Below are 27,912 nucleotides of genomic sequence, written 5' to 3'. Positions count from 1 at the left end.
TAGAGATGGCATGATACCACTTTTTTATGTCCGATACCGATACCGATATCATAAATTTGGATATCTGCCGATACCGATATGAATCCGATATAGTGTTTTTTAATCAACAAAACTGTTTTTTAAATATCTTGCTGCATTTTGTATAAGTTCATACTCAAGTTTAAAACAACAACTACACTAAAGCTATTCTGTTATACCTGTATGCAAAAAAAAAATAATTTCATAGTTCAGCAATACTGATCAATCTAATAAACTTAAACCTACACCATCCTCCCTATTCTGGTATTTTAAAGAGTACTTAGCGTAAATATTAAGCAACCTAACTAATAGGGTTCCAACTCCCAGCAACAACAAAAATAAATAAAAAATAAGGAACCACCCCTCACACTCCACCTCATGATGCTTAATCAACGTAATCAACCTTAATTTGATGCAGTGTGGAAAAAAAATGCACAGAAATCAATTATTTTTCAAGAAATATTAAATAGATTCAACATCTTTCTTCAACAAAATTGCAGACTGCACAGATGGTACCTTCTCAAAGGAAAAAGTACTAAAGCTTACTAGGGTATATATATTAGACTTAATAGTCACTATATACAGTAATTGACTTCTATTCATTTTACATCAAATTAAAACTTTGGGTGTAAGATTCGGATAATTATTTATTAAAAGCTCGACATTTTAAATGAGAATAAGAAAGAAAAGTATGTCTCTGTGCCCCCTTTTCCCTGTTAATGCCCTATCGGCCCCCCTGGCTAAACTTTGCTAGATCCGCCCCTGCACAGTTACCAGCCGTCAGCTACGTAGAAAAAGATCCTCGAGTAGAAAGTAATAATAAATAAATTCTAACAACAGCTGATCAAGCTTAAACGTGCTGCTGTTGTTCAGCCGCTGGTTTCCTCTTTCTGGTGCAAAGTGGGCCAAAAGCAAACTAGAGACACAGACTCGCGACAGAAAAGCCGATCAGCTGATCATTAAGCAGTTTCATGATTGAAGTAGCAGCCGGAGAGCGAGAGGCAGTCGCTTGTTAAGCTTAACGCAGGAATGCTTTACAAACATTCAGAGATGGACTTACACACTTGCTTTACTTCTCTCGGGGATAACTTTGTCGGAGATGAAATGCCGGGTTGCTAGCGAAGCTCCACATGCTATCCAGACCACCGACAGGTCCCGCATGCCACAGCCGCTCTATCACGTGATGCATACTGCTCCGACGTGCTAACGTTCTGAGGTGAGTTACGGCATGTTGCAAGTTTTGTGAGGTGCTTTCGTGATATTTAATGAATCGGATTACATTTTTTATTTTTCTCCGATATCCGATCCAGTAATTTAGGTCAGTATCGGACCGATACCGATACGTAATATCGGATCGGTCCATCTCTAGTTGGCATGTGCGTGGAACTCTAGCGTCATTAACCACGCGAGCAGTTAAAAGGACAGCCGAAGCTGCACTTGCAGCTCGAGCTGGACACCGCTGCTGTAACATAAGACTGAACCACAGCTACAAAGATATTTAGAGAAAACTTACCCTTTCCTCAGGTTACACGAGTTGAGTTTTTTCACGCTGAAAAGTTGTTGTTTTGGCTCTCACTGAAGACACTGACGCTGAAGACATAGCTGTTCTTTTGTACTTCTTTTAAGCAAAACATTCTTTGTATGTGACGCCAAGGGTGTTCATCCTCCTCAGCTCTAGTGTAGACGACTGGCTCTGCCATGTTTTCATGGGTTTTTCTTTCCGTGTGTCTGCTGCTACTTTGAAATGCTTGGCCCGCTCTGCCCGCCACAGTTTCAAACTGGTCATGTGACTGCATGGCCACATGTGATTGGTAAAAAAGTTACCGGAAACTCCACTGGCGGCATGTTATCTAATGTGTTAAACTAATTATTTTTTAAAAAGTAACGAGTTAAATTTTGCAAATGTAGCGGAGTAAAAGTACCGTTTCTTCTTCACAAATGTACTCAAGTAAAAGTAAAAAGTAAAAAAAGTAAAAAGTAAACTTTAAAAGTACATTTTTTTCAAAAACGTACTCAAGTAAATGTAACGGAGTAAATGTAACTTGTTACTACCCACCTCTGGCTGCCAGCCCCCCTCCCTGTCTGTCAACAGCATGGGGCAGCTTTGGCTCTGTGGATGGACAGGTCTCATTCCTAGCTTGACCTATTACTGCAGGCTGTGTTCCTGTGTTCATGTTGCCTGCTTCACCGGCTTACACTCCAGTCGGACCTCGCTGTGGTGAGTGGGTCTTCTCCAGCTTGTCGTGCCGACTCTCTATCTAGCGTTTTGCCCACTTGTCGTACGCTTATGCGACCAGCGATCGTAGCTCAAGCGTTGTGAGTTCGCCTTGTAATTGGAAGGTTGCCGGTTCGAGCCCCGGCTTGGACTGTCTCGGTCATTGTGTCCTTGGGCAAGACACTTCACCCGTTGCCTACTGGTGGTGGTCAGAGGGCCTGGTGGCGCCATTGTCCGGCAGCCTCGTTTCTGTTAGTGCGCCCGAGGAAAGAGGAGGGAGACGAGGAACCATCATGGAAGGACAGGCCCCTGCACGGTATGTACCACCGGCAGATAGAGGAGGTGGCTGATATCCAGAAATCCTACCAGTAGCTGGACAAAGCTGGACTGAAGGACAGCGCCTATCACACCAGGCAAGACTCCAGGTGCAGGCTGTGTAAAGATGCCCCAGAGACAATCCAGCACATAACAACAGGGTATGGAACGCCCTAACCAAGTGGCCGGCATAGTATACAGAAACATCTGTGCCGAATATAAATACAGTTGTGTACTGTATTTATTCTTATTGTATTCTAATTTTTGCCTCATAACTTTTGCACTGTCCACTTCCTGCTGTGACAAAACAAATTTCCCACGTGTGGGACTAATAAAGGTTATCTTATCTTATCTTATCTTATCTTACCTTCCGCAATGGGTTGGTCGCGTAAACGGACAGGACATGGCTGCGACAGGCTTCCCAAATCCACCTTCGCTTTTATAGCCGTGGTCTCCCATCTTGATTACACGAAGTAATTTACAATTACTACTCTGAAATATGAATTACATCTGTAATAATCACATACATGTAATAGAATGTTAATAGTACATTTCCCTTTTTTAGGAAATGACCTGTGTGAAATCAATAAATGGATCAGGTGCTGCACTGCCTTTAGTTACATTGATGTTATTTATTTATGGTGAAACAGTGGTGGAATATCGCTGTTGCTTTCGTATAAATGAAGCGGACATACCTGCGTGGCCGCGATCTAATCCTGTTTACATAAAGTAAACCTGCTCCCCAGCAGGTTTACGCTTACGGCTCTGTTGCTATGACAGCAAGTCCCGGATGAGCTTCGGGGAACCGAACGATCCAGGATCACGCAAAATCGTCAACAATCTAATCCAGCTAACTTACTTAGCGAGGTACGAAGAACAGGCCCCTGGTAAAGACCTATAGTAAACGTTTGACCTCTTTTATTGCCAACAAAGGTTATGTTACAAAGTATTGAGTTGTATTTTTGTTATTGACCAAATACTTATTTGCCACCCTGATTTACGAATAAATTCTTTACAAATCCTACCATGTGGATTCATGGATTTTTTTTTCACATTCTGTCTCTCACAGTTGACGTGTACCTCTGGTGCAAATTACTGACCTCTGTCATCATTTTAGGTGGGGGAACTTGCACAATCGGTGGCTGACTAAATACTTTTTTGCCCCACTGTATAAGTATATTCTTATACTCTCTAGACCGAAGAAGTCACTTGGATGAAACAAAACGTTTCTCCCACCAGTTTTGAAAAATTGAACCACTCTAACATGAAGGTGAGTTTAGCATTTTTTTTTAAATTTTATTCAGAACTGAAATAATAACAGGAGAAAAGGATTGGTGTTACTCACTATGACACGTTTTATCTTTGGGAAGTTTTGCCAAAAAGACATGTACACCAAGCCTCAAAAAATGTGTCTGACAGAAAATCTTTTCCTGTGTGGGTTTTTCAAGAATAGAGTGTAAAGAATCTTGACTTGAAATAAACAAATTTCCTTTTTCAACAGGAAGGAAAGTTTAAAACAAAGAAACATTATAGTTCATAATGACAACACTAAACATGTCACAAACAGGTTAACAGCATATGGTTTGTATTACATTGTACTAAACATACACAGCAATGTTAAAACACAAGGGGTAAAAAACATGATTTTCAAAGGATGGTTTTCATTCCACCAGTAGTTATAAAACAAAACAAAAAAACAGACATAATAAAAACCCTGGGTAATACATCTGAACAGACAGCTACACACCCACTAAGTAGAAACTTCTACTAAAATCTAAACATTAAACTAAGGCCAGCTACAAGCTTGGTTTTAAAACATCACTTCTATATCATTGTAGTGTGCCTTTAAGGGTAAATACACAGTATCTGTGTTTTTCAGTCGCAAAGTCAGAAGTTTTCTTATTATATAAATTATTTTACTCAGCATGAGGTTATGTCCGCAGTATAAGCTTTGACTGTAATCTCTCTCAGTATAGGGCTACAGTAACTTCACTAAGCTTCAAATCCTCCTGTGCCTTATACCACAGGTCCCCAGAGGCACAGGTTCAGGGTACATCTTATGTGTTCAATTCTTTGAAGAATAATGCATTAGAAAAAAAGGAATCTCTGAAATCAGAAATAGTTTGCAATTTGCCCTAATCTGTATACCTAACTGACTTCCATTGGCTCCTCAGCATTGAGTATCTCTTTCAGGTGTGGGTTTCTTTTTGCTGCCTTCTCAACTTTCTTCAACAGCTCCTCATTTTCACTTTCCTTCAGATTTTCCACAAAGTTTTCAAATATAGTAAGAAGAGGAATGGCATATTCAATGACGCTCTCGTCACTATTGACTGAATCACAGACATAACCTGCAGTGTGCAAACCAAAAACTCTGCCAAGTCCATCAAACACTGGAGAACCAGAGGCACCGTGATACATGAAAGTGTGGTAGGTCGCTACCTTTCCTGCTTTACATCCACCTATCAATATGTCATTAATGCCATGCTCTTTGAGCCAATCACTGATTGTTTTGATGATGAGCAGGTTTTTGTACTGATACAAATGTTCATCAATAGCCTGCCCTCTCTTATCTGTCTCAATGATACATGTAGGATCCATTTTTTTCACCCCCCCTGCTGGGTGTCCAATGACGCAGGCTTCACCATTGGCAGGCAGTGGTCCAAACTCACTGAGCAGCCCTGGTGGTACCTTTATGTTCTGTGCTCTTGTTTGCTGGTTTGGTTTTGAGCCTTCAGGGTTGAGCTCCAGAACTGCATAATCTAGATCAGCATCAAAGTCAGTGAATGTATTCTCTGCTCTAAAGTAGTAGAAATTTGTTTCTGGCTCAGACTTCTCGTAGTCAAATACAGCAAACACTTCTACATCCTGCTGCAGCGCCTTTCCTTCAACGTAACCTTTAATCAAATGTGCGCTAGTCAGGATGAAAGTATCAAACAGCACGAAGCCTGTTCCCATAGAAACATCCTTAATAACGAGTTTGCAAACTGACTTTCCCAGTTCTAGCAGCTTCCTGACTCTGTAAACTTGGCTGAAGGACTGCTGGATCTTTCCAAAGTTCTCCTTCCTGAGATTCAGTTCTTTCTGGAAAGAATCACCATCGAATCTATCCGCCATCCATCGTTTCAGATCTGGAAACTGCTCACGCAGTAGTTCATAAATCTTGTCTCTATCAACATCACTGCTGGTTTCTATCACTGTTTTTACACGGATTCCCTCCTGTCGTGCTAAATCGATAATCTCTGACTCTGATCTGCTTTCACAATTACTTTGAGAATTATTTGTTGGGCTTTCTTGCGACTTTCCATTGTTTTCTTTTTTATCTTTTGGAAGGCGTATCTTGAATTGTTTCTGGTGTAGGATTTCTACCTTTTGTGTGCATACAGTGAGGCGTTTGGGATCCTGATTGTTGGACAGCTCAAAGTTACCAAGGTCATCAATGAAGCGACCGTCTCTCTTCAGAGCCTCAGCCACAGTTATTCCCTTTTCTCCATAAACACAGAGGTTCTTGAACTGTTTTACATCATTATTTTTAAAAAGTTCCTTTGTTTTAGTGTGGAGCCCACCAACTGTGTCTATATAGAAGACAGAATAGTGCCCTTTTGTATGCACTATTTTGGAATGTTGGACTTTACCTTCAACCTTTTCTGCTCTACATGATATGATCAGACACTCACCATCATCAATGCAAGAACAGGGGAAATGTGTTGCAACAATTGACTTCTTATCCTCTTTACCTAGCTGAATGATAATGTTCTCATCTGCACACTTAATCTTCTCATTGCATTTCTCATTTGATTTTATGGCTTCCAGCACTGTGCAAAGCTGATTACACTGAACAGTATATTCATAACTAGCTTGACTGAATTTCACCGTAAATTCATGGGAATGTTGAACCTAGAGGAAATTAGAGCGAGATGGTTAGAAACACAGTGGTACTAAAGAAGCAGAGCAGTATTTTGGTCATGTAATGTAACACGGTACACTTACAGTGAAATCACTGTCATTTTCCTCCTTTGGTCGAGTTGGCGTAAATCCCTGCAGAAATAACAGATATTAAAATATATAAATACATATCAAATTATTCAAGATTCAAAGTGTTTATTGTCATGTGTCCAAAGAAAAAAAAAAAGCATTTCTCTATGCAATGAAATTCTTTCTTTGCTGTCCACCCTCAGATGCCGGTTAATATATACAATAGAAATAGAACAGAAAAAATACAAATAGTGCAAATAAATAAATGAAGACAGAAAAGGAGACAAAATATTGAAGTGTGAAACAGAGGTGCAAAAGACCTGTGGCTGTAATATGCTGGCTTAATATGCAGGATGACCTGATGTGCAAAAAATTATTTTTACTGTTCAAAAATAGGTCAGCTGTTCAATGACAGTGGGGAAGAAGGAGTTGTTGAGTCTGGATGTTCTGGATTTCACACTTCTAAACCTTTGTCCTGAGGGCAGAAGTGTGAACAGTCCGTGTTGGGGCATGTGGGGTCTTTGAGGATGGAGGTAGCTCTTCTCTGGACTCTGTGATTGTAGATGCTCTGCAGAGAGAGCAGCGGACTCCTGATGATCTTCTCCGCGGTTGTTATCACTCTCCGCAGGCGTTTGCGGTCCATAGCAGTAGTGCTGCCATACCATGCAGTGATGCAGCTGGTCAGTGTGGTCTCCACAGTGCAGCTGTAGAACCTGCTGAGGATCTTGGCCGACATACCAAATTCCCTCAGCCTCCTCAGGAAATACAGCCGCTGCTGAGCCTTCTTGACCAGCTGTGTGGTGTTCAGTGTCCAGGTCAGGTCCTCAGAGATGTAGACGCCCAGGTACCTAAAGCTGTTCACCCTCTCCACTTCAAGTCCCCGGATAGACAGTGGTTGGTGAGGCCTCCTCTTCTTCCTCATGTCCACTATCATCTCCTTTGTCTTGTCAGTGTAGAGGGTGAGGTTGTTGTCCTCACACCATGACACCAGACCGGCCACCTCTCTCCTGTAAGCTGCTTTGCCCCCTCCAGTGATGCGGCCAATCACTGCAGTGTCGGGCGTGAACTTCAAAACGATGTTATCTTTGTTGGAGGTGACACAGTCATGGGTGTACAGGGTGTAGAGGATGGGACTGAGGACACAACCCTGTGGAACTCTAGTGTTTGTAATAATATTGGCTGAAGTCCTGTTTTTTAAGGTTAACCTAATAATGTATTTTGTCTTGCTTTGGTTTTTTTTAGTTTGTAATGTAGATTATTTAAAAATACCTTTATGTCATGTTTTTTTAATATTTGGTATTAAAATTTTGTATTCTGATTACAAAAGTGTGAAAAATGGTGAATCTCCTTGTAAGACCTTCCTTTGTCACAATTTGTGGGTTGCACACAGTGTTGGATAATATGAAGCAGACCCTTGCAGAGATGTGAAGCATGACGTGGCCCTCAGACCAAATCACTGGTATGTGCATATCTCATCAATCATACTTCAACTCCCTATAAAGCTCACACAGATTCAGTTTTCATTGACAGTGTCAGAAATGTAAAGGTTCATATTTCATGATTACATAAAATATTAAACATGTCAAGAACCTACGAGCTTGTTTATTGTTCAATCAGCTATTTTCACACTGACATAAGACCTCACCTGAGGGGGTTTAGGTCCTTCTGACTGCATGCTTGCTTTGCTGCTGCTGCCACTGGGACTGTTCTGTTAAAAAAAGAAAAGCACAGATAAATTAATTTGGCTGATAAATACAGAGTAGAAATGGGGAAGCAATAACATTGCAGTATTATTAGTTTTTACTTACCGTTTGCTTGGAAAGAAAGTCCCTAATATCTCCAGTGTTCTTTGATCATTTGGGAGGCATTTTCTCCTGCAATCGTGAACATAAAAGCAGAGTATGTCAAGTGTTTGTTCTTAAGACGGAAAAAAACTGTGGTGTTTCGAACAGTTTTGTTGTCCAGAAGACTCACATTGAAACTAAACACACCTCTGTTTTTTACTGTAGTCGTCAGGGAGGGATGAAAAAGTTCAGATGTTGATATCCTGATAAAAATAAATAATTAATATCTAAAAAATATCCAGAAAAGGAAAATGCTGAAAATGCCTGTTGGCACACATTATGAGCAAATAGTTGGAAAATGTCAAAATACAACTAACCATGGATGTCTTGTGGGTTTCTCTAAGTTTCTCCAAACTGAGGCTTTGTTGCTTTTCAAAAATACACTACACAAGTAGCAACAAATTGCCCACCAAAAGTCACGTGTGTGCTGCTTACTCTTACTCTTGAGCCTCTGAACTAATCAGCATAGAGCCCAGCAGCTAAGGTTGCTTAGAAGGACTTACACCAGAAGAAGTACTTTTTTTTTCTTTTCCTAAAAACATCTAACAGGAACATTTCCTGTTCTAGGAAACCAAAACATGGTCCATCATACTCATTTTTGTGTTGAATTTGATTTAATTTTGTAACAAATTAGATATGGCAGTATGTCTGTAAGGGGGTAATTTAGCCAAAAAGCATAAAAAGCAAAATAAATTCTCAACAGCTATAAATTGTTATGAATTATTATGGTACATTAAATATCTTAGAATCCAAAATTACAACCAGAACGAAGCAGGGCCATGATAAGATAAGACTGGTCTAATAACTGTATGAAACACATTTCCTTCGTGCGTGTGCCTGATGCATGCAAAAGAAAGGCTGCAGGAAGCACTTTGTTCTTTAACGTCTCAATGGTTTGGTTCAGCAAAGAACAGTGTCTCTTTACTAAAGCTGCATTTGTGCCGGCAGATGCTCATCTCATCTCCTATAAAGTTGTCTACTGAGTGGCAAAAGTCTCAAAAGCCGCACAACTGCCAAAGAATTAATACTCCCTGTGCTGTGGCTATGGTTTTCACTATGATTGATGACACAGCAGCCAGCAAACTATGGGCTATTCCTCTGTCCAATAATACAATCAGCAGGCAAATATCTATGTTAAAGAGGAGCACCTTAATGATAAGGTGTGTGACAGCCGCTTTTCTCTGCAGATGGATGAAGTTTCAAATTTAACTGTTACAACTTTCTTATGAAACCTTGTGGCATACCTCAGTGACATGTTTCTGAAACTCAATGAACTGGATTTCTGCCTCAGCTTTTGTTGATGCACAGTTAAAGTGGCTTTGTTTAAAGTGTATTGCACAGCGCTATGTACTGCCCCCTTGTGGTCATCCTACAAACAATGCAGCATGAAGAAGCTGCATGTTGCATATAATGATGCAATGAGGATCCTTTTTAGGATAGGGTGCAGTGCCAGTTAGATGTTTGCAGCTGTGGGTGTTTGGACTTTTAAAGCACCTTTAAAAAATGTAATGTTCACATTTAGAGGTGTGTGGAGCTGCTTTTTCTCTGCAGATGGATGAAGTTTCAATGGCTCCAGTAACAGTATCATTTTAGCACTCTCAGATCCCACATTGAGTGGTTCCCGCTACTCATCCAGTCTGAGGAAGCACTGGTTGAAGTTTTTGTGCATTTATTGATTTCTTTTAAGTAATCGTCTATTTTATGAATATTATGGTTTTAGATTTTTACAATGTTTTATATTTTAAATATATAATTTTTTGTGTGTGTGTGTTTTGTCTTGTTTCTATGGACATAAAGCCTGTCAATAAAGACTGAATTGAAATGAAAATTACCGGATTCTATCACGTTGTCATCGTCCCGGCGCTGTGTGTGTGTGTGTGTGTGTGTGTGTGTGTCTCTGTATCTCTCTCTCTCATCGCTATGCCTGTGCGGAGCTCATGTTGGGCTCCCGCCTTTGGCCCACGTAGTACCTGCAGTTAATCCCCCATGTAACAGATTTCCCGGACCCGTCCTGAACCCTTGGACCCCCTGAGCGTGAGTGTTGGCAGTTTGGCGTGGAGTTTGTGTGTGAGGATGGTTAGGGTCTCACTCCGCTAGTGGGGAATGAGAGGAGCTGAGCGAGTTTAGACCCCTGGCGCGCGGACCCTCCCCCACCTGTATATACAGCCTTCCGGTGTTGTTTAACTGTATCAGTCCGTCCCGCCTGCCCTAACACACGTATTTCTCAAATCCAGCTTCACACACACTATTTAATCTATTTAATCTAGGTCAGTTTTTGAGCAGGTTTCACTGGTGCAAATTAGCCTATATCCTCTGAGATACAAACAAGGGTGAGAAAGTTACAACTCACCTTTCAGTCCGGCTTCTCCAGATGTTTCTCCGGTCAGGCTGAGAGAGCCGCTGACTTTCACAAACACGCGCTGAAAGCAGGTGGGAAAGCAGCTCCTAATGTTGATGATCAGGTGAATAAGAGCGAAAGTTGGGCGAGCGCTCAGTCCTCTGACCGCTTCGAGAGTGAGTCAGAGCAGTCAATTCTGGCGCCTCTTCACCGGGAGCAAATCCGCAAATAACCCCGCCCATTTCTGTCAAATTCAACCCAATTGAATCACAGAGACAAGTCTGCTCAGCACGAAACGTATAGCGGGAGTGTGAGTGTGACATACATTTTTGTGGCTTGTTAACATGTTTCTGTTTAATAATTAAACTGTTTCATTTAAAACTATAGTTTAAAAAAAACGGTCCTGGCTAAATTGCACCACAATAACTCCTACTTTAGAGCAATGCCTGTCATATCCAACCGATTGTGGGAGTGTGATTATGACGTTAATTTCTGTGGATTGCAATGGTGGGCAGAACAATCCAAATATCAACAATATCAATTGATATTTAAAGTTTGTATTGATATTAATCAGTACCAGTGTAATGAAATCAATACTTTCGTTTCTGTTTCTCGCCTGTATGCACTGCTGCGGTTTCATCAGAGGCAACCTGGCTGTCTGTGTAAGTGCCGCTGCTTTGATGTGTCACAGCAGGGAGCAGGCACAGTTTGCTCCTCCCCCTCCCTTCTTGTGTTTTAATGTACGGTCACGTGACTGGGCAGCGCTAGGCAAGCAATAATAATAATTAATAATAATTAATAATTACAGAAAATGCAAAGCATACATGATTGTGTTCTTTCAAAATGTGAAGTCAGAAACTTTATTATGACGCAAATTCAACTTGCTCAGGTTATCTGGCTTCGTTTAGCCTAACATCAGCAGGGAGGTTAGATTAGCTAAGTGATTACATGACACTTCATGAATCAAAACAGGGTTTCTCAATCTAGCCATGAGCGTGTACACATCAAACAATCAGCACTGGTAAGACACGATCAATCAGAAACACGGACAGAGTCGCACGTTTTAGTGTGTATTCACAAGTTAACTGGCTCATCATTACTCTGTTATTAATGCATGGATAAATCTGATTATAAATAAAGCTGGGTAGTCCACTGAATTCATTTGTTTCTTAGATATTTAATGTAGAGTTCAGACCCTAATAGCCAGGCACGTGACATGGACAATTTCAGGTTGGGAAAGAGACGTATGGATGACATCAGAAAGCCTTGATCTCTCAGTGGCCTTTAAGTCTTTTTTTAACTGTTTAAATTCTATTCTTGAAGATTTTTTATATAGCGAATGTCCTTTGTGAAAATAAATCAGTTTGGCATTTTTTGGTTTTCACACAACAATTCTGATTGCTATACTGTTGGACAGGGCGGGGGGAGGACCCTTTACAGCCTTTTACTATCCACAGAGCAACATCCAGATGATCTCCCAGGAAAGGTGATGCTGTTTTCAAGAGAAGTGATTGTGTTGTAGTTGTAACCGGGTCATAAATTACATATTGTTATAATTACACAAAATGTGTTCTAGACCCCAAACTGTTCCTTTTATCCCTGACTTTTGGGACCATCAAGCCTGTAGTTATGTTCATTATCAGTTAGAGCCCCTCCTCATTCTTCTTCTTCTTTGGTGCAACCCTTTAAATATGGGGTACCCCTTTCCCCTTTTCAACAATTCCCCTGTGGGAGAGGTTGGTGTCATTTCTTTCCCAAAACTGTACAACACACACATACTGTATATTTAAGACATCTACAGGAAGCTGTGTCTGAAAAGGGCTGGGAAAATCATCAAAGACCCCAGTCACCCATCACATGGACTCTTCACCCTCCTGCCCTCTGGGAGGCGCCACAGGAGCCTCCGGACTAAGACCACCAGGTACCGGAACAGCTTCTTCCCCACAGCTGTCAGACTCCTGAACTCTGCCTCCTGACATCTGACCCACGTTAACACATGGACTGAACATACACACACCCACAATGGACAACTGTACCCTCAAACACACAATAATAACATGGACTGAACCACCACTCACAACCACTAGCACTTTATATAGCCTCTGTAGAAACTATCTACACCCTCACTTATCTTAACTGCACTACTGTATAGCTCTGTGTAAATAATCATTCTGTACATTCAATAATCTTTAATCCTACAACTGTTTACAACTTGCATAGTTCCCATTTCTGTATAGCTGTATATCTCAGATTCTGTAAAGTTATTTATTTCATATTCTGTATAGTTTTTCATATTTATATCCTGTTCATATCCTGTACATAGCTTGTACTCACTACAGCCTGTACATACTTAGTTATAGAATATTCACAACATACTTCATACCGTGTACATTATAACATACCATAATAGACCCATTTCTGTGATATACTTACATATCTATACTATTGCTAATATATATTGTAATATATCTATATCACTAAAGCACTTCTGGATGGATGCAAACTGCATTTCGTTGCCCTGTACCTGTGCATGTGCAATGACAATAAAGTTGAATTCTATTCTATTCTATTTAGCCACCCTGATGTTTTTGATTGTGCTTTTAGTTCAGATATTGTTATCATTGTGCCTGTCTTTGGTAGATGCTGTAAATGTGTAGTACGTGTGTGCCACATATGTGTTATAGGCACAGTTATTGCTAGCATGAATAGATAATTCTTGCTAGCTTGGAAGTTGTGGTGGGTTGAGCTAATCCTCTTCGCTACTGTTTGTGTTTGGTTGTAGCAGCTGGCGTAACAAGTTAATGACTTGGAGTTCTTTGTTTCTTTTACCTTTCATTGTCAGGTATGTCGGATTTCGTGTTGGTGTTCTTTAATCTTATGTCAAATATGTTCCGTGTACGTTTTTACTTTATGTTTAATGTAAAAATAAATACATCGCCCTTTTCTACAATTCCCCTGTGGGAGACGAGCTGGAGTGGGCAAGTTAATGACTTGGAGGTCTTTCTTTTACCTTTCTTTGTCAGACACAACACAGCAACACACCGGTTACATAACAAGTTTAGGTCTCCAGGTTGAGGTACTATGGTGATAAACGTCAGTAGGAAGTGAAGCACCTTTAAAAACAGGTTAAACCTCTCCAAATACCAAATCCTGCTTCTTAGAAGTCTGAGATAAAGGTTCAGATAAACAAAGTCTGTCTTCAGTTAGTCATGATCTATGAACTAGAAAGAGATAATGCCTACAGTCAGTCAGATAATACGTTTTCTCCCTCATCCACCTCAATTTTATTTAAGTGTTTTTCCAAAACAGTCCTGTATACAGAAATGTTCAGATACAACAAACAAGCACAACAGAAGTGATAAACTCTTTTTCTTGCCTCTGTTTGCTGTTTCTGATCACAGACTGGATGCAAAGATGAGCATCACTGGATCAATGTGATATTGAAGAGATAAAAAAAACTAAAAATGTGAGAATTCTCAGCCAAGTCCTGAAGTTAAATAGAGTATTTTTATTTCTGTCACCTCTAAATGGATGTATTTACATGAAAACACCGAATCACACTAAACCTGTGATCTATATATTTATTATTTTGTGTCATAAAACAGTAAGGTTATGTTTTGTTGTTCTGGTTTGTAGTGTGGTGAAACGGACACATGGGGGGGCTGGTGTTGTATTACTTAAACTACAGCCTCTTATTTGATCATTTTGTCTTTCTTTGTAGTCAGGTTTCTTTCCTTTCCTTTTATTTCTTTTTTTAATCTCTAAAAGTTTGCCAAGTGTGGGACTAATAAAAGGTTTATCTGATTTTATTTTCATCTGTTTTATGCTGGTTATGTGGGTCCAGACTGCAGCAATTTGCACTTTAATGTCACGTTGCAATAAACAAAAATATATTTCCACTCTAGATGTATGCAGTTTAAAAAGAGAAAGCAATTAAACCACTCGAAGATGGCGGTGATTTTAGCATTTTGCTTTTTATTTGACTCATAACTTTAATAATAACAGGAAAAAAGATTGGTGTTACCCAGCCAGTTTCTTTGGGAATTTCTGCCACAAAGACATGTACACCAAGCCTCACAAAATGTGTCTGACAGAAAGTCTTTTCCTTTGTGGGTTTACAAAAACAGAGTGTAAAGAATCTTGACTTTAAAAAAAGAAATTCGTTTTTCAACTGGAAGGAAAGTTAAAAACAAAGAAAAGTTAAAGTTCATAATGAAAGCACTAACTATGTCACAAACAGGTTAACAGCATATGGCTTGTATTACATTGTACTAAACATACACAGCAAAGGTAAAACACAGGGTGTAAAAAAGCAAAATTTTCAAATGATAGTTTTCATTCCACCAGTAGTTTTAAAACAAAAAAACAAACATAATAAAAATACATCTGAACAGAAGGCTTTACACCCACTAAGTAGAAACTTCTACTAAAATCTAAACATTAAACTAATGCCAGCTACAGGCTTGTTTTTAAAACATCACATCTATATCATTCATTTCCACCTAACATAACATGCCTTAAAAGGTAAATACAAAGTGTCTGTGTTTTTCAGTCGCAAAGTCAGAAATTTTCTCATTTCATAAATTATTTTACTCTGCATGAGGTTATGTCTGCAGTATAAGCTTTAAGTATAAGCTGTAATCTATCTCGGTACAGGGCTACAGTAACTTCACTAAGCTTCAAATCTTCCTGTGTCATGTACCACAGGTCCCCAGAGGTTACATCTTATTGTTCAATTCTTTAAAGAATAATGCATTAGAAAAATAGGAATCTCTGAAATCAGAAATAGTTTGTCACTTGCTCAAGGAGAGACTAACCCGTATATCTAACTGACTTCCATTGGCTCCTCAGCATTGAGTATCTCTTTCAGGTGTGGGTTTCTTTTTGCTGCCTTCTCAACTTTCTTCAACAGCTCCTCATTTTCACTTTCCTTCAGATTTTCCACAAAGTTTTCAAATATAGTAAGAAGAGGAATGGCATATTCAATGACGCTCTCATCACTGTTGACTGAATCACAGACATAACCTGCAGTGTGCAAACCAAAAACTCTGCCAAGTCCATCAAACACTGGAGAACCAGAGGCACCGTGATACATGAAAGTGTGGTAGGTCGCTACCTTTCCTGCTTTACATCCACCTATCAATATGTCATTAATGCCATGCTCTTTGAGCCAATCACTGATTGTTTTGATGATGAGCAGGTTTTTGTACTGATACAAATGTTCATCAATAGCCTGCCCTCTCTTATCTGTCTCAATGATACATGTAGGATCCATTTTTTTCACCCCCCCTGCTGGGTGTCCAATGACGCAGGCTTCACCATTGGCAGGCAGTGGTCCAAACTCACTGAGCAGCCCTGGTGGTACCTTTATGTTCTGTGCTCTTGTTTGCTGGTTTGGTTTTGAGCCTTCAGGGTTGAGCTCCAGAACTGCATAATCTAGATCAGCATCAAAGTCAGTGAATGTATTCTCTGCTCTAAAGTAGTAGAAATTTGTTTCTGGCTCAGACTTCTCGTAGTCAAATACAGCAAACACTTCTACATCCTGCTGCAGCGCCTTTCCTTCAACGTAACCTTTAATCAAATGTGCGCTAGTCAGGATGAAAGTATCAAACAGCACAAAGCCTGTTCCCATAGAAACATCCTTAACAATGACTTTGCAAACTGACTTTCCCAGTTCTAGCAGCTTCCTGACTCTGTGAACTTCACTGAAGGACTGCTGGATCTTTCCAAAGTTTTCCTTCCTGAGATTCAGTGCTTCCTGATACAAATCACCAGGGAATCTACTCTCCATCCATCGTTTCAGATCTGGAAACTGCTCACGCAGTAGTTCATAAATCTTGTTTCTATCAACATCACTGCTGGTTTCTTTCACTGCGGTTTTTACACGGATTCCCTCCTGTTGTGCTAAATAGAAGATCTCTGACCCTGATCTTCTTTCACAATTACTTTGAGAATTATTTGTTGGGCTTTCTTGTGACTTTCCATTGTTTTCTTTTTTATCTTTTGGAAGGCGTATCTTGAATTGTTTCTGGTGTAGTTTTTCTACCTTTTGTGTGCATACAGTGAGGCGTTTGGGATCCTGATTGTTGGACAGCTCAAAGTTACCAAGGTCATCAATGAAGCGACCGTCTCTCTTCAGAGCCTCAGCCACAGTTATTCCCTTTTCTCCATAAACACAGAGGTTCTTGAACTGTTTTACATCATTATTTTTAAAAAGTTCCTTTGTTTTAGTGTGTAGCCCACCAACTGTGTCTATATAGAAGACAGAATAGTGCCCTTTTGGATGCACTATTTTGGAATGTTGGACTTTACCTTCAACCTTTTCTGCTCTACATGATATGATCAGACACTCACCATCATCAATACAAGAACAGGGGAAATGTGTTGCAACAATTGACTTCTTATCCTCTTTACCTAGCTGAATGATAATGTTCTCATCTGCACACTTAATCTTCTCGTTGCATTTCTCGTTTGATTTTATGGCTTCCAGCACTGTGCAAAGCTGATTACACTGAACAGTATATTCATAACTAGCTTGACTGAATTTCACTGTAAATTCATGGGAATGTTGAACCTAGAGGAAATTAGAGCGAGATGGTTAGAAACACAGTGGTACTAAAGAAGCAGAGCAGTATTTTGGTCATGTAATGTAACACGGTATACTTACAGTGAAATCACTGTCATTTTCCTCCTTTGGTCGAGTTGGCGTAAATCCCTGCAGAAATAACAGATATTAAAATATATAAATACATATCAAATTATTCAAGATTCAAAGTGTTTATTGTCATGTGTCCAAAGAAAAAAAAAAAGCATTTCTCTATGCAATGAAATTCTTTCTTTGCTGTCCACCCTCAGATGCCGGTTAATATATACAATAGAAATAGAACAGAAAAAATACAAATAGTGCAAATAAATAAATGAAGACAGAAAAGGAGACAAAATATTGAAGTGTGAAACAGAGGTGCAAAAGACCTGTGGCTGTAATATGCTGGCTTAATATGCAGGATGACCTGATGTGCAAAAAATTTATTTTTACTGTTCAAAAATGGGTCAGCTGTTCAATGACAGTGGGGAAGAAGGAGTTGTTGAGTCTGAATGTTCTGGATTTCACACTTCTAAACCTTTGTCCTGAGGGCAGGAGTGTGAACAGTCCGTGTTGGGGCATGTGGGGTCTTTGAGGATGGAGGCAGCTCTTCTCTGGACTCTGTGATTGTAGATGCTCTGCAGAGAGAGCAGCGGACTCCTGATGATCTTCTCCGCGGTTGTTATCACTCTCCGCAGGCTTTTGCGGTCCATAGCAGTAGTGCTGCCATACCATGCAGTGATGCAGCTGGTCAGTGTGGTCTCCACAGTGCAGCTGTAGAACCTGCTGAGGATCTTGGGCGACATACCAAATTCCCTCAGCCTCCTCAGGAAATACAGCCGCTGCTGAGCCTTCTTGAACAGCTGTGTGGTGTTCAGTGTCCAGGTGAGGTCCTTGGCGATGTAGACGCCCAGGTACAGTGGGGCAAAAAAGTATTTAGTCAGCCACCGATTGTGCAAGTTCCCCCACTTAAAATGATGACAGAGGTCAGTAATTTGCACCAGAGGTACACTTCAACTGTGAGAGACAGAATGTGAAAAAAAAATCCATGAATTCACATGGTAGGATTTGTAAAGAATTTATTTGTAAATCATGGTGGAAAATAAGTATTTGGTCACCTCAAACATGGAAAATCTCTGGCTCTCACAGACCTGTAACGTCTTCTGTAAGACGCTTTTCTGTCCCCCACTCGTTACCTGTATGAATGGCACCTGTTTGAACTCATCATCTGTATAAAAGACACCTGTCCACAGCCTCAAACAGTCAGACTCCAAACTCCGCCATGGCCAAGACCAAAGAGCTTTCGAAGGACACCAGGAAAAGTATTGTAGACCTGCACCAGACTGGGAAGAGTGAGTCTACAATAGGCAAGCAGCTTGGTGTGAAAAAAATCAACTGTGGGAGCAATCATCAGAAAATGGAAGACATACAAGACCACTGATAATCTCCCACGATCTGGGGCTCCACGCAAGATCTCATCCCGTGGGGTCAAAATGATCATGAGAACAGTGAGCAAAGATCCCAGAACCACACGGGGGGACCTGGTGAATGACCTGCAGAGAGCTGGGACCAAAGTAACAAAGGTCACCATCAGTAACACACTACAACGGCAGGGAATCAAATCCCGCAGTGCCAGACGTGTTCCGCTGCTGAAGCCAGTGCATGTCCAGGCCCGTCTGAAGTTTGCCAGAGAGCACATGGATGATACAGCAGAGGATTGGGAGAATGTCATGTGGTCAGATGAAACCAAAGTAGAACTTTTTGGTATAAACTCAACTCGTCGTGTTTGGAGGACGAAGAATACTGAGTTGCATCCCAAGAACACCATACCTACTGTGAAGCATGGGGGTGGAAACATCATGCTATGGGGCTGTTTTTCTGCCAAGGGGACAGGACGACTGATCCGTGTTAAGGACAGAATGAATGGGGCCATGTATCGTGAGATTTTGAGCCAAAACCTCCTTCCATCAGTGAGAACTTTGAAGATGAAACGAGGCTGGGTCTTCCAACATGACAATGATCCAAAACACACCGCCCGGGCAACAAAGGAGTGGCTCCGTAAGAAGCATTTGAAAGTCCTGGAGTGGCCTAGCCAGTCTCCAGACCTCAACCCCATAGAAAATCTGTGGCGGGAGTTGAAAGTCCGTGTTGCTCGGCGACAGCCCCAAAACATCACTGCTCTCGAGAAGATCTGCATGGAGGAATGGGCCAAAATACCAGCTACTGTGTGTGCAAACCTGGTAAAGACCTATAGTAAACGTTTGACCTCTGTTATTGCCAACAAAGGTTATGTTACAAAGTATTGAGTTGTATTTTTGTTATTGACCAAATACTTATTTTCCACCCTGATTTACGAATAAATTCTTTACAAATCCTACCATGTGAATTCATGGATTTATTTTTTTTTCACATTCTGTCTCTCACAGTTGAAGTGTACCTCTGGTGCAAATTACTGACCTCTGTCATCATTTTAGGTGTGGGAACTTGCACAATCGGTGGCTGACTAAATACTTTTTTGCCCCACTGTACCTAAAGCTGTTCACCCTCTCCACTTCAAGTCCCCGGATAGACAGTGGTTGGTGAGGCCTCCTCTTCTTCCTCATGTCCACTATCATCTCCTTTGTCTTGTCAGTGTAGAGGGTGAGGTTGTTGTCCTCACACCATGACACCAGACCGGCCACCTCTCTCCTGTAAGCTGCTTTGTCCCCCCAGTGATGCGGCCAATCACTGCAGTGTCGTGCGTGAACTTCAAAACGATGTTATCTTTGTTGGAGGTGACACAGTCATGGGTGTACAGGGTGTAGAGGATGGGACTGAGGACACAACCCTGTGGAACTCTAGTGTTTGTAATAATATTGGCTGAAGTCCTGTTTTTAAGGTTAACCTAATAATGTATTTTGTCTTGCTTTGTTTTTTTTAGTTTGTAATGTAGATTATTTAAAAATACCTTTATGTCATGTTTTTTTAGAATCAGAATCAGAATCAGAATCAGAAAGGGTTTTATTGCCAAATGTTGAGCAGGTTTACAACATTAGGAAATTGCTGCGGTGCTTCAGTGCAAACATACTGTCATAAAAATATAAAAATAAGAATAAGAATTAAAAGTGCTAAGTGGATAGATATATACATGATATATACATGAGTGCAGGTGGTGATCAGTGCCAAACATGGAATGATGCAGTGAACACAGCGTAGGGTCATGTGTTAGTGGTGGGAACAGTCATACGGTTATTGTTCATGTGTCCGACAGCAGAGGGGAAGAAACTGTTCTTATGGCGAGAGGTTCTGGTGCGAATGGACCGGAGCCTCCTGCCTGAGGGGAGCAGGTCAAACAGACTGTGTCCAGGGTGAGAAGGGTCAGCTGAGATCCGAGCTGCACGCCCCAGTGTCCTGGAGGTGTACAGGTCCTGCAGAGATGGGAGTCTGCAGCCAATCACCTTCTCAGCAGAGCGCACAACACGCTGCAGTCTCTGTTTGTCCCTGATAGTGACTCCAGCGTACCACACGGTGATGGAGGAGGTGAGGATGGACTCGATGATTGCAGTGTAGAATTGCATCATCGTCCGTGTTGGCAGGTTGAATTTCTTCAGCTGCCTCAGGAAGTACATCCTCTGCTGGGCTTTCTTAATGACGGAAGTGATGGTGGGCTTCCACTTCAGGTCCTGGGTGATGGTGGTACCCAGGAAGCGGAATGAGTCCACAGAGGTGATGGGGGTGTCAGTCAGGATGATGGGGGGGAGTGGAGCTGTGTGCTTCCTGAAGTCCACAATAATCTCCACTGTCTTCTGGGCATTCAGCACCAGGTTGTTGTGGCTGCACCAGGACACCAGACGTTCAACCTCCCTCCTGTAGGCAGACTCATCCCCGTCTGAGATGAGTCCAATAACGGTGGTGTCATCTGCAAACTTGATTAGCTTGACAGACTGGTGGGTGGAGGTGCAGCAGCTGGTATATAGGGAGAAGAGCAGAGGAGAAAGAACACAGCCCTGAGGGGAGCCGGTGCTGATGGTCCGGGAGTCCGAGACATTCTTTCCCAGCCTCACATGCTGCTTCCTGTCCGTCAGGAAGTCAGTGATCCACCGGCAGATGGGATCAGGCACATTCATCTGGGAAAGCTTGCCTTGGAGATGGTCTGGAAGGATGGTGTTGAAGGCAGAGCTGAAGTCCACAAACAGGATCCTGGCGTAGGTTCCTGGGGAGTCCAGATGCTGCAGGATGAAGTGTAGGGCCATGTTGATTGCGTCATCTACAGACCTGTTGGCTCTGTATGCAAACTGCAGGGGATCCAGGAGGGGGGCCGTGAGGGTCTTGAGATAGGAGAGAACCAGGCGCTCAAATGACTTCATGACCACAGATGTCAGAGCCACGGGTCTGTAGTCATTTAGTCCAGTGATCCTAGGTTTCTTGGGGACAGGGATTATGGTAGAGGACTTGAAGCAGGCAGGCACATGACATGCCTGCAGTGAGGAGTTGAAAATGCCAGAAAACACTGGGGCCAGCTCGTTTGCACAGTGTCTGAGGGTGGCAGGAGACACACCGTCTGGGCCGGGAGCTTTTCGAGTATTCAGACTCTTAAACTGCTTCCTCACATCTGCTTCATGAATATGAAGAGTTGTGGTGGGAGGAGGTGGTGTGAAATCCTCTTTTGTGTGGGGTGAGGAGGGGGGTGTTGTAGGTGAAGTGTTTGAAGGTGGTGATGGCTCTATGGAGGGGGGAGAGGTGGGGGAATGAGTGTCCAAAGTGTCTCTATTGTTGGGGCCGTTGGAGGTGTGAAGGCTGCCTGATGGCTCGTCAAAACGGCAGTAAAAGTCGTTGAGGGTGTTGGCCAAGAGCAAGTCGTCAGTGGAGTGGGGGGTTTTAGGCTTGTAGTTGGTGATATTCCTAAAACCTTTCCACACAGAGGCCGAGTCATTCTCTGAGATCTGCTGCTGCATCTTCTCAGAGTGCTGATGTTTAGCAATGTCCACTTCTTTAGTGAACCTGTACTTGGCCTCTCTGTAGCAGTCCCTGTCTCCGCTTCTGAACGCCTTTCTCTTTTCCAGCCACAGCTTTTTGAGTTTAGGAGTAAACCAGGGTTTGTCATTGTTATAACTCACCCTGGTGTGTGATGGCACAATGCTGTCCTCACAGAAGTGGATATAGGAGGTGACAGTGTCCGTAAACTCGTCCAAGCTGTTAGAAGCAGCCTTCATTGTGTCCCAGTCTGTAGACTCCAAACATGTGCGAAGCTCCTCCACAGCCTCGTTGCTCCACAGTTTTTTGGTCCTCACGACAGGTTTGGAGAGCTTCAGCCTCTGTCTGTACGCGGGGATTGGGTGGATCATGACGTGGTCAGAAAGTCCGAGTGAAGCACGGGGCACCGCACGATAGGCCCCGCTGATCGTGCTGTAACAGTGGTCCAATGTCCTCTCCTCTCTGGTCGGGCATTTAATATACTGCTTGTATTTGGGAAGCTCATGGCTCAGATTGGCTTTGTTAAAGTCCCCAAGAGCAATGATGAGAGAGTCCGGGAATGTCCGCTCCATGTGCAGTATCTGCTCCGCGAGTGCGCACTGAGCTGCCTGCGCATCCGCATCTGGCGGGATGTAAACAGCGGCCAGGATGAATGAAGCAAACTCCCACGGAGAATAAAACGGTTTGCAGTGAATAAAAAGGTATTCCAGAGAGGAAGAGCAGTGCTGAGCAATCACTGTTACATCTGTGCACCAGCCACTATTAATGTTGAAGCAGACACCTCCACCTTTGGTCTTACCAGAGAGAGCGGCCTGCCGGTCCGCGCGCAGCAGATGAAAGCCCTCCAGCTTGAGCGCGCTGTCCGGGATGTCCTCACAGAGCCACGTCTCCGTAAAACATAACACACAGGAGGAGGCAAAGTCTCTGTTCATGCTTCTCATCAGGGCCAGTTCGTCTGTCTTATTCCTGAGTGATCGTACATTGGAAAGGAAGATCCCAGGAAGAGCAGTTCGCAGTCCACGTCTCCTCAGACTCACGAGTGCGCCGGCTCGCTTACCTCTCTTTCGGCGTCTCACTTTCCTGATCAGAGTCTGCAGAGTTTAATATTTGGTATTAAAATGTTGCATTCTGATTACAAAAGTGTGAAAAATGGTGAATCTCCTTGTATGACCTTCCTTTGTCACAATTTGTGGGTTGCACACAGTGTTGGATAATATGAAGCAGACCCTTGCAGAGATGTAAAGCATGAAGTGGCCCTCAGACCAAATCACTGGTATGTGCATATCTCATCAATCCTACTTCAACTCCCTATAAAGCTCACACAGATTCAGTTTTCATTGACAGTGTCAGAAATGTAAAGGTTCATATTTCATGATTACATAAAATATTAAACATGTCAAGAACCTACGAGCTTATTTATTGTTCAATCAGCTATTTTCACACTGACATAAGACCTCACCTGAGGGGGTTTAGGTCCTTCTGGCTGCATGCTTACTTTGCTGCTGCTGCCACTGGGACTGTTCTGTTAAAAAAAGAAAAGCAAAGATAAATTAATTTGGCTGATAGATGCAGAGTAGAAATGGGGAAGCAATAACATTGCAGTATTATTAGTTTTTACTTACCGTTTGCTTGGAAAGAAAGTCCCTAATATCTCCCATGTTCTTTGATCGTTTGGGAGGCATTTTCTCCTGCAATCATGAACATAAAAGGGGAGTATGTCCAGTGTTTGTTCTTAAGGCGGAAAAAAACTGTGGTGTTTCGAACAGTTTTGTTGTCCAGAAGACTCACATTGAAACTACACACACCTCTGTTTTCTACTGTAGTCGTCAGGGAGGGATGAAAGAGTTCAGATGTTGATATCCTGACAAAAATAAATAATTAATATCTAAAAAATATCCAGAAAAGGAAAATGCTGAAAATGCCTGTTGGCACACATTATGAGCAAATAGTTGGAAAATGTCAAAATACAACTAACCATGAATGTCTTGTGGGTTTCTCTAAGTTTCTCCAAACTGAGGCTTTGTTGCTTTTCTAAAATACACTACACAAGTAGCAACAAATTGCCCACCAAAAATCACATGTGTGCTGCTTACTCTTACTCTTGAGCCTCTGAACTAATCAGCATAGAGCCCAGCAGCTAAGGTTGCTTAGAAGGACTTACACCAGAAGAAGTACATTTTTTTTGTTTTCCTAAAAACATCTAACAGGAACATTTCCTGCTCTAGGAAACCAAAACATGGTCCATCATACTCATTTTTGTGTTGGATTTGATTTAATTTTGTAACAAATTAGATATGGCAGTATGTCTGTAAGGGGGTAATTTAGCCAAAAAACATAAAAAGCAAAATAAATGCTCAACAGGTCTAAATTGTTATGAATTATTATGGTACATTAAATATCTTAGAATCCAAAATTACAACCAGAACGAAGCAGGGCCATGATAAGATAAGACTGGTCTAATAACTGTATGAAACACATTTCCTTCGTGCGTGTGCCTGATGCATGCAAAAGAAAGGCTGCAGGAAGCACTTTGTTCAATTTCAATTCAATTCAATTCAATTTTATTTATATAGCGCCAAATCACAACAAAAATCGCCTCAAGGCGCTTAATAGATACAGAGAAAAACCCAACAATCATATGACCCCCTATGAGCAAGCACTTTGGCGACAGTGGGAAGGAAAAACTCCCTTTTAACAGGAAGAAACCTCCGGCAGAACCAGGCTCAGGGAGGGTCGGGGCCATCTGCTGCGACCGGTTGGGGTGAGAGAAGGAAGACAGGATAAAGACATGCTGTGGAAGAGAGACAGATTAATAACAGATATGATTCAATGCAGAGAGGTCTATTAATACATAGTGAGTGAGAAAGGTGACTGGAAAGGAAAAACTCAATGCATCATGGGAATCCCCCGGCAGCCTACATCTATTGCAGCATAACTAAGGGAGGATTCAGGGTCACCTGGTCCAGCCCTAACTATATGCTTTAGCAAAAAGGAAAGTTTTAAGCCTAATCTTAAAAGTAGAGATAGTGTCTGTCTCCCGAATCCAAACTGGAAGCTGGTTCCACAGAAGAGGGGCCTGAAAACTGAAGGCTCTCCCTCCCATTCTACTTTTAAATACTCTAGGAACAACAAGTAGGCCTGCAGAGCGAGAGCGAAGCGCTTTAATAGGGTGATATGGTACTATAAGGTCATTAAGATAAGATGGGGCCTGATTATTTAAGACCTTGTATGTGAGGAGCAGGATTTGAATTCACTTCTGGATTTAACAGGAAGCCAATGAAGGGAAGCCAAAACAGGAGAAATATGCTCTCTCTTTCTAGTCCCTGTCAGGACTCTTGCTGCAGCATTTTGGATTAGCTGAAGGCTTTTCAGGGAGTTTTTAGGACATACTGATAATAATGAATTACAGCCTGGAAGTAATAAATGCGTGAACAAGTTTTTCAGCGTCACTCTGAGAAAGGATTTTTCTAATTTTAGAGATGTTGCACAAATGGAAGAAAGCAGTCTTACATATTTGTTTAATATGTGCGTTGTGTCAAAAATAACTCCAAGGTTCCTCACAGTGTTACAGGAGGCCAAGGTAATGCCATCCAGAGTAAGAATCTGGTTAGATACCACATTTCTAAGATTTGCAGGGCCGAGTACAATAACCTCAGTTTCATCTGAATTAAGAAGCAGAAAGTTAGCGGCCATCCAGGTCTTTATGTCTTTAAGACATTCTTGCAGTTTAACTAATTGGTGTGTGTTATCTGGCTTCATAGACAGATAGAGCTGGGTGTCATCTGCATAGCAGTGAAAATGTATACTATGTTTTCTAATGATGCTGCCTAAGGGAAGCATGTATAGCTTGGAGGCGCTTACGACTGCAGTGAATGCTCAGAATAACACCTTTGAGCGTATGTATGTTGGATTACATCAGGAAAGAATCAACTCAGAACAACATCTCTGGGCGGAAGCTGGATTACACCTCGGATCAGTTGGCTGCGGTCGTGAGGTCTCAGAATCTGCTATGTGAGCAAAAAAGAGTGACAAGACCACAGAATCGACAGCTAATAACATCACGGAGAAGCTCGCAGCTATTAATGGGAGATTGAGAGACCAGTGTCGGAGTGTTAAAAACAGCTTGAAATTCTCAATTACAATCATAATGCGGCTACCCCTTCGGCACCAGTTGTGGGCTCAAGGCCGGAGCTCAAGGCTGGAGCTGAACAACAACTCCCTGATAACGACTGTTTTGAGTCTGTTCCTTCCCATTCCCTACAAGGCCACCTGGGTTGGCTGGAAGACTGTTTACTTAGCCTGGCAGGGCGAAGGACACTGTCTCAGCTGAACTATGGACACGCACACACATACATATACTGATACTGATAAGCACTCACTGACGCATCACCCTTCCTACCCCGGATCCAACGCCACCTCCAACGCTTACCTCCCCCATGATGTGGACATCGGGTCAGCTGGAGGCGCAGTCGAAAGATTGCAGCAGTCCCAGATCAGATGTACACACTGGAACTCTTTCCCATGTTGCTTGTCTGTGTTTATTGTGTTATGGTGCGTTGATACCTGTGCATTCCTGTATTATCCTTTTGTGTTGCACATTTCAATGTTTTTTTCCTCGCTACCTGGCCTGACCTGTCTCCCCAATGTGATGTTTGTATTGTATGTACGGTCGGCAAGGTCTGTTATCTCGGTTGTGGGCAAAAGACCTGCAACTGACAAATAAAGGCTATCTCATCTCATAATGTAAACAGAATTGGTCCTAGCACTGAACCCTGTGGAACTCCATAATTGACCTTAGTGGGTGAAGAGGACTCTCCATTTACATGTACAAATTGGAGTCTATTAGATAGATATGATACAAACCACTGCAGTACAGTACCTGTAATACCTACAGCATGTTCTAATCACTCTAATGGGATATTATGGTCAACAGTATTGAACGCAGCACAGGGGTCAGCAACCTTTAACACCCAAAGAGCCATTTGGACCCGGTTTCCACGCAAAAGAAAACACTGGGAGCTGCAAATACTTTTTGACATCTAAAATGAAGATAACACTTTATATATTGTTTTTTTTACCTTTATGCTTTGTGTGAACAACTAAGGTGTGTTGCTTATGAAATCCATGAAGTGCTACAGAGAAAATTACATTTTATTTATGTAACTAACACATTTTGAACTCTTAAAGAAATATAACAAAAGGAAAGACACCCAGCTTAACTAAAATGATCCAGCAAACAAAAACTGTTGTGAGCTACCACCCTTATATCGCCTTTGGGCTTTTTGAGCCTTGACCTGACTTTTAAAAAAATAATTGGGAAAAAAAAGCACTATGCTGCTAAAAAAAAAAAAAGAAAAATAAATATTTACAAAATTCTGCCTAAATATGTATTTTACCTGGTTAATATGTGTGGCGGGGCGTGGTCTGCAGCGCCGCTGCAGGGCAGGCGGAGCAGCAGCCAGTCTTTCTGCTCTAGGTCTGTAGAAAATTGAAGCTTCAATCAAAGCTTAGAATTAAAAAAAACAAACAAACAACAAGTATGCTTTTATTTTCATTAAACTTAGATTCTACCTAGAATATAATGATTTTATCAACCATAAATTAAGAGCTAACATTTATTTTTCCCTTATGCTGGATGATTTTCTAATCTGAATGACTGATCTCCATTTGCTCC

General features: G+C 41.7%; 2 protein-coding genes across 4 annotated transcripts; both read right to left on the bottom strand.

Annotated features, from left to right (window-relative positions):
• Positions 1-3,964: 3,964 nt before the first annotated feature.
• LOC113019426 (protein FAM111A-like) lies at positions 3,965-10,860 on the bottom strand. Of its 3 annotated transcripts, none has more exons than XM_026163148.1 (6): positions 10,715-10,860; positions 8,512-8,567; positions 8,329-8,394; positions 8,166-8,228; positions 6,536-6,583; positions 3,965-6,442 (listed from the first exon to the last, which is right to left on the bottom strand). In XM_026163148.1, exons 4-6 carry the CDS (start codon positions 8,193-8,195, stop codon positions 4,697-4,699), a joined length of 1,824 nt encoding a protein of 607 aa, XP_026018933.1. In that variant the 5' UTR covers positions 8,196-8,228; positions 8,329-8,394; positions 8,512-8,567; positions 10,715-10,860; the 3' UTR covers positions 3,965-4,696. The 3 variants fall into 3 exon arrangements, with proteins under 3 accessions (XP_026018933.1, XP_026018932.1, XP_026018931.1); XM_026163147.1 differs by lacking the exon at positions 10,715-10,860 and adding an exon at positions 8,682-8,713; XM_026163146.1 differs by lacking the exon at positions 8,512-8,567.
• Positions 10,861-15,527: 4,667 nt separating this feature from the next.
• On the bottom strand, positions 15,528-24,100 carry LOC113019425 (protein FAM111A-like). The gene is made up of 5 exons (XM_026163145.1): positions 24,044-24,100; positions 23,861-23,926; positions 23,698-23,760; positions 17,370-17,417; positions 15,528-17,276 (listed from the first exon to the last, which is right to left on the bottom strand). The coding sequence occupies exons 2-5, from the start codon at positions 23,918-23,920 to the stop codon at positions 15,528-15,530; spliced, it is 1,920 nt and encodes a 639-aa protein (XP_026018930.1). The 5' UTR covers positions 23,921-23,926; positions 24,044-24,100.
• Between the last annotated feature and the right edge of the window lie 3,812 nt (positions 24,101-27,912).

Source organism: Astatotilapia calliptera, chromosome 3, assembly GCF_900246225.1.
Source record: "Astatotilapia calliptera chromosome 3, fAstCal1.2, whole genome shotgun sequence".
Taxonomy (NCBI): domain Eukaryota; kingdom Metazoa; phylum Chordata; class Actinopteri; order Cichliformes; family Cichlidae; genus Astatotilapia; species Astatotilapia calliptera.
The sequence above is the reverse complement of the archived record's forward strand: the minus strand, read 5'-3'. Positions and strand labels throughout refer to the sequence as shown.

Coding starts and splice junctions, on each gene's coding strand:
- LOC113019426 (XM_026163148.1), bottom strand. CDS start 8,195: ATGCAGTCAGAAGGACCTAAACCCCCTCAG. Junction 6,584..8,165: donor AAGGACCTAAACCCCCTCAG/GTGAGGTCTTAT, acceptor TTATTTCTGCAG/GGATTTACGCCAACTCGACC. Junction 6,443..6,535: donor AAAATGACAGTGATTTCACT/GTAAGTGTACCG, acceptor AATTTCCTCTAG/GTTCAACATTCCCATGAATT.
- LOC113019425 (XM_026163145.1), bottom strand. CDS start 23,920: ATGCCTCCCAAACGATCAAAGAACATGGGAGATATTAGGGACTTTCTT. Junction 23,761..23,860: donor ACTTTCTTTCCAAGCAAACG/GTAAGTAAAAAC, acceptor TTTTTTTAACAG/AACAGTCCCAGTGGCAGCAG. Junction 17,418..23,697: donor AAGGACCTAAACCCCCTCAG/GTGAGGTCTTAT, acceptor TTATTTCTGCAG/GGATTTACGCCAACTCGACC.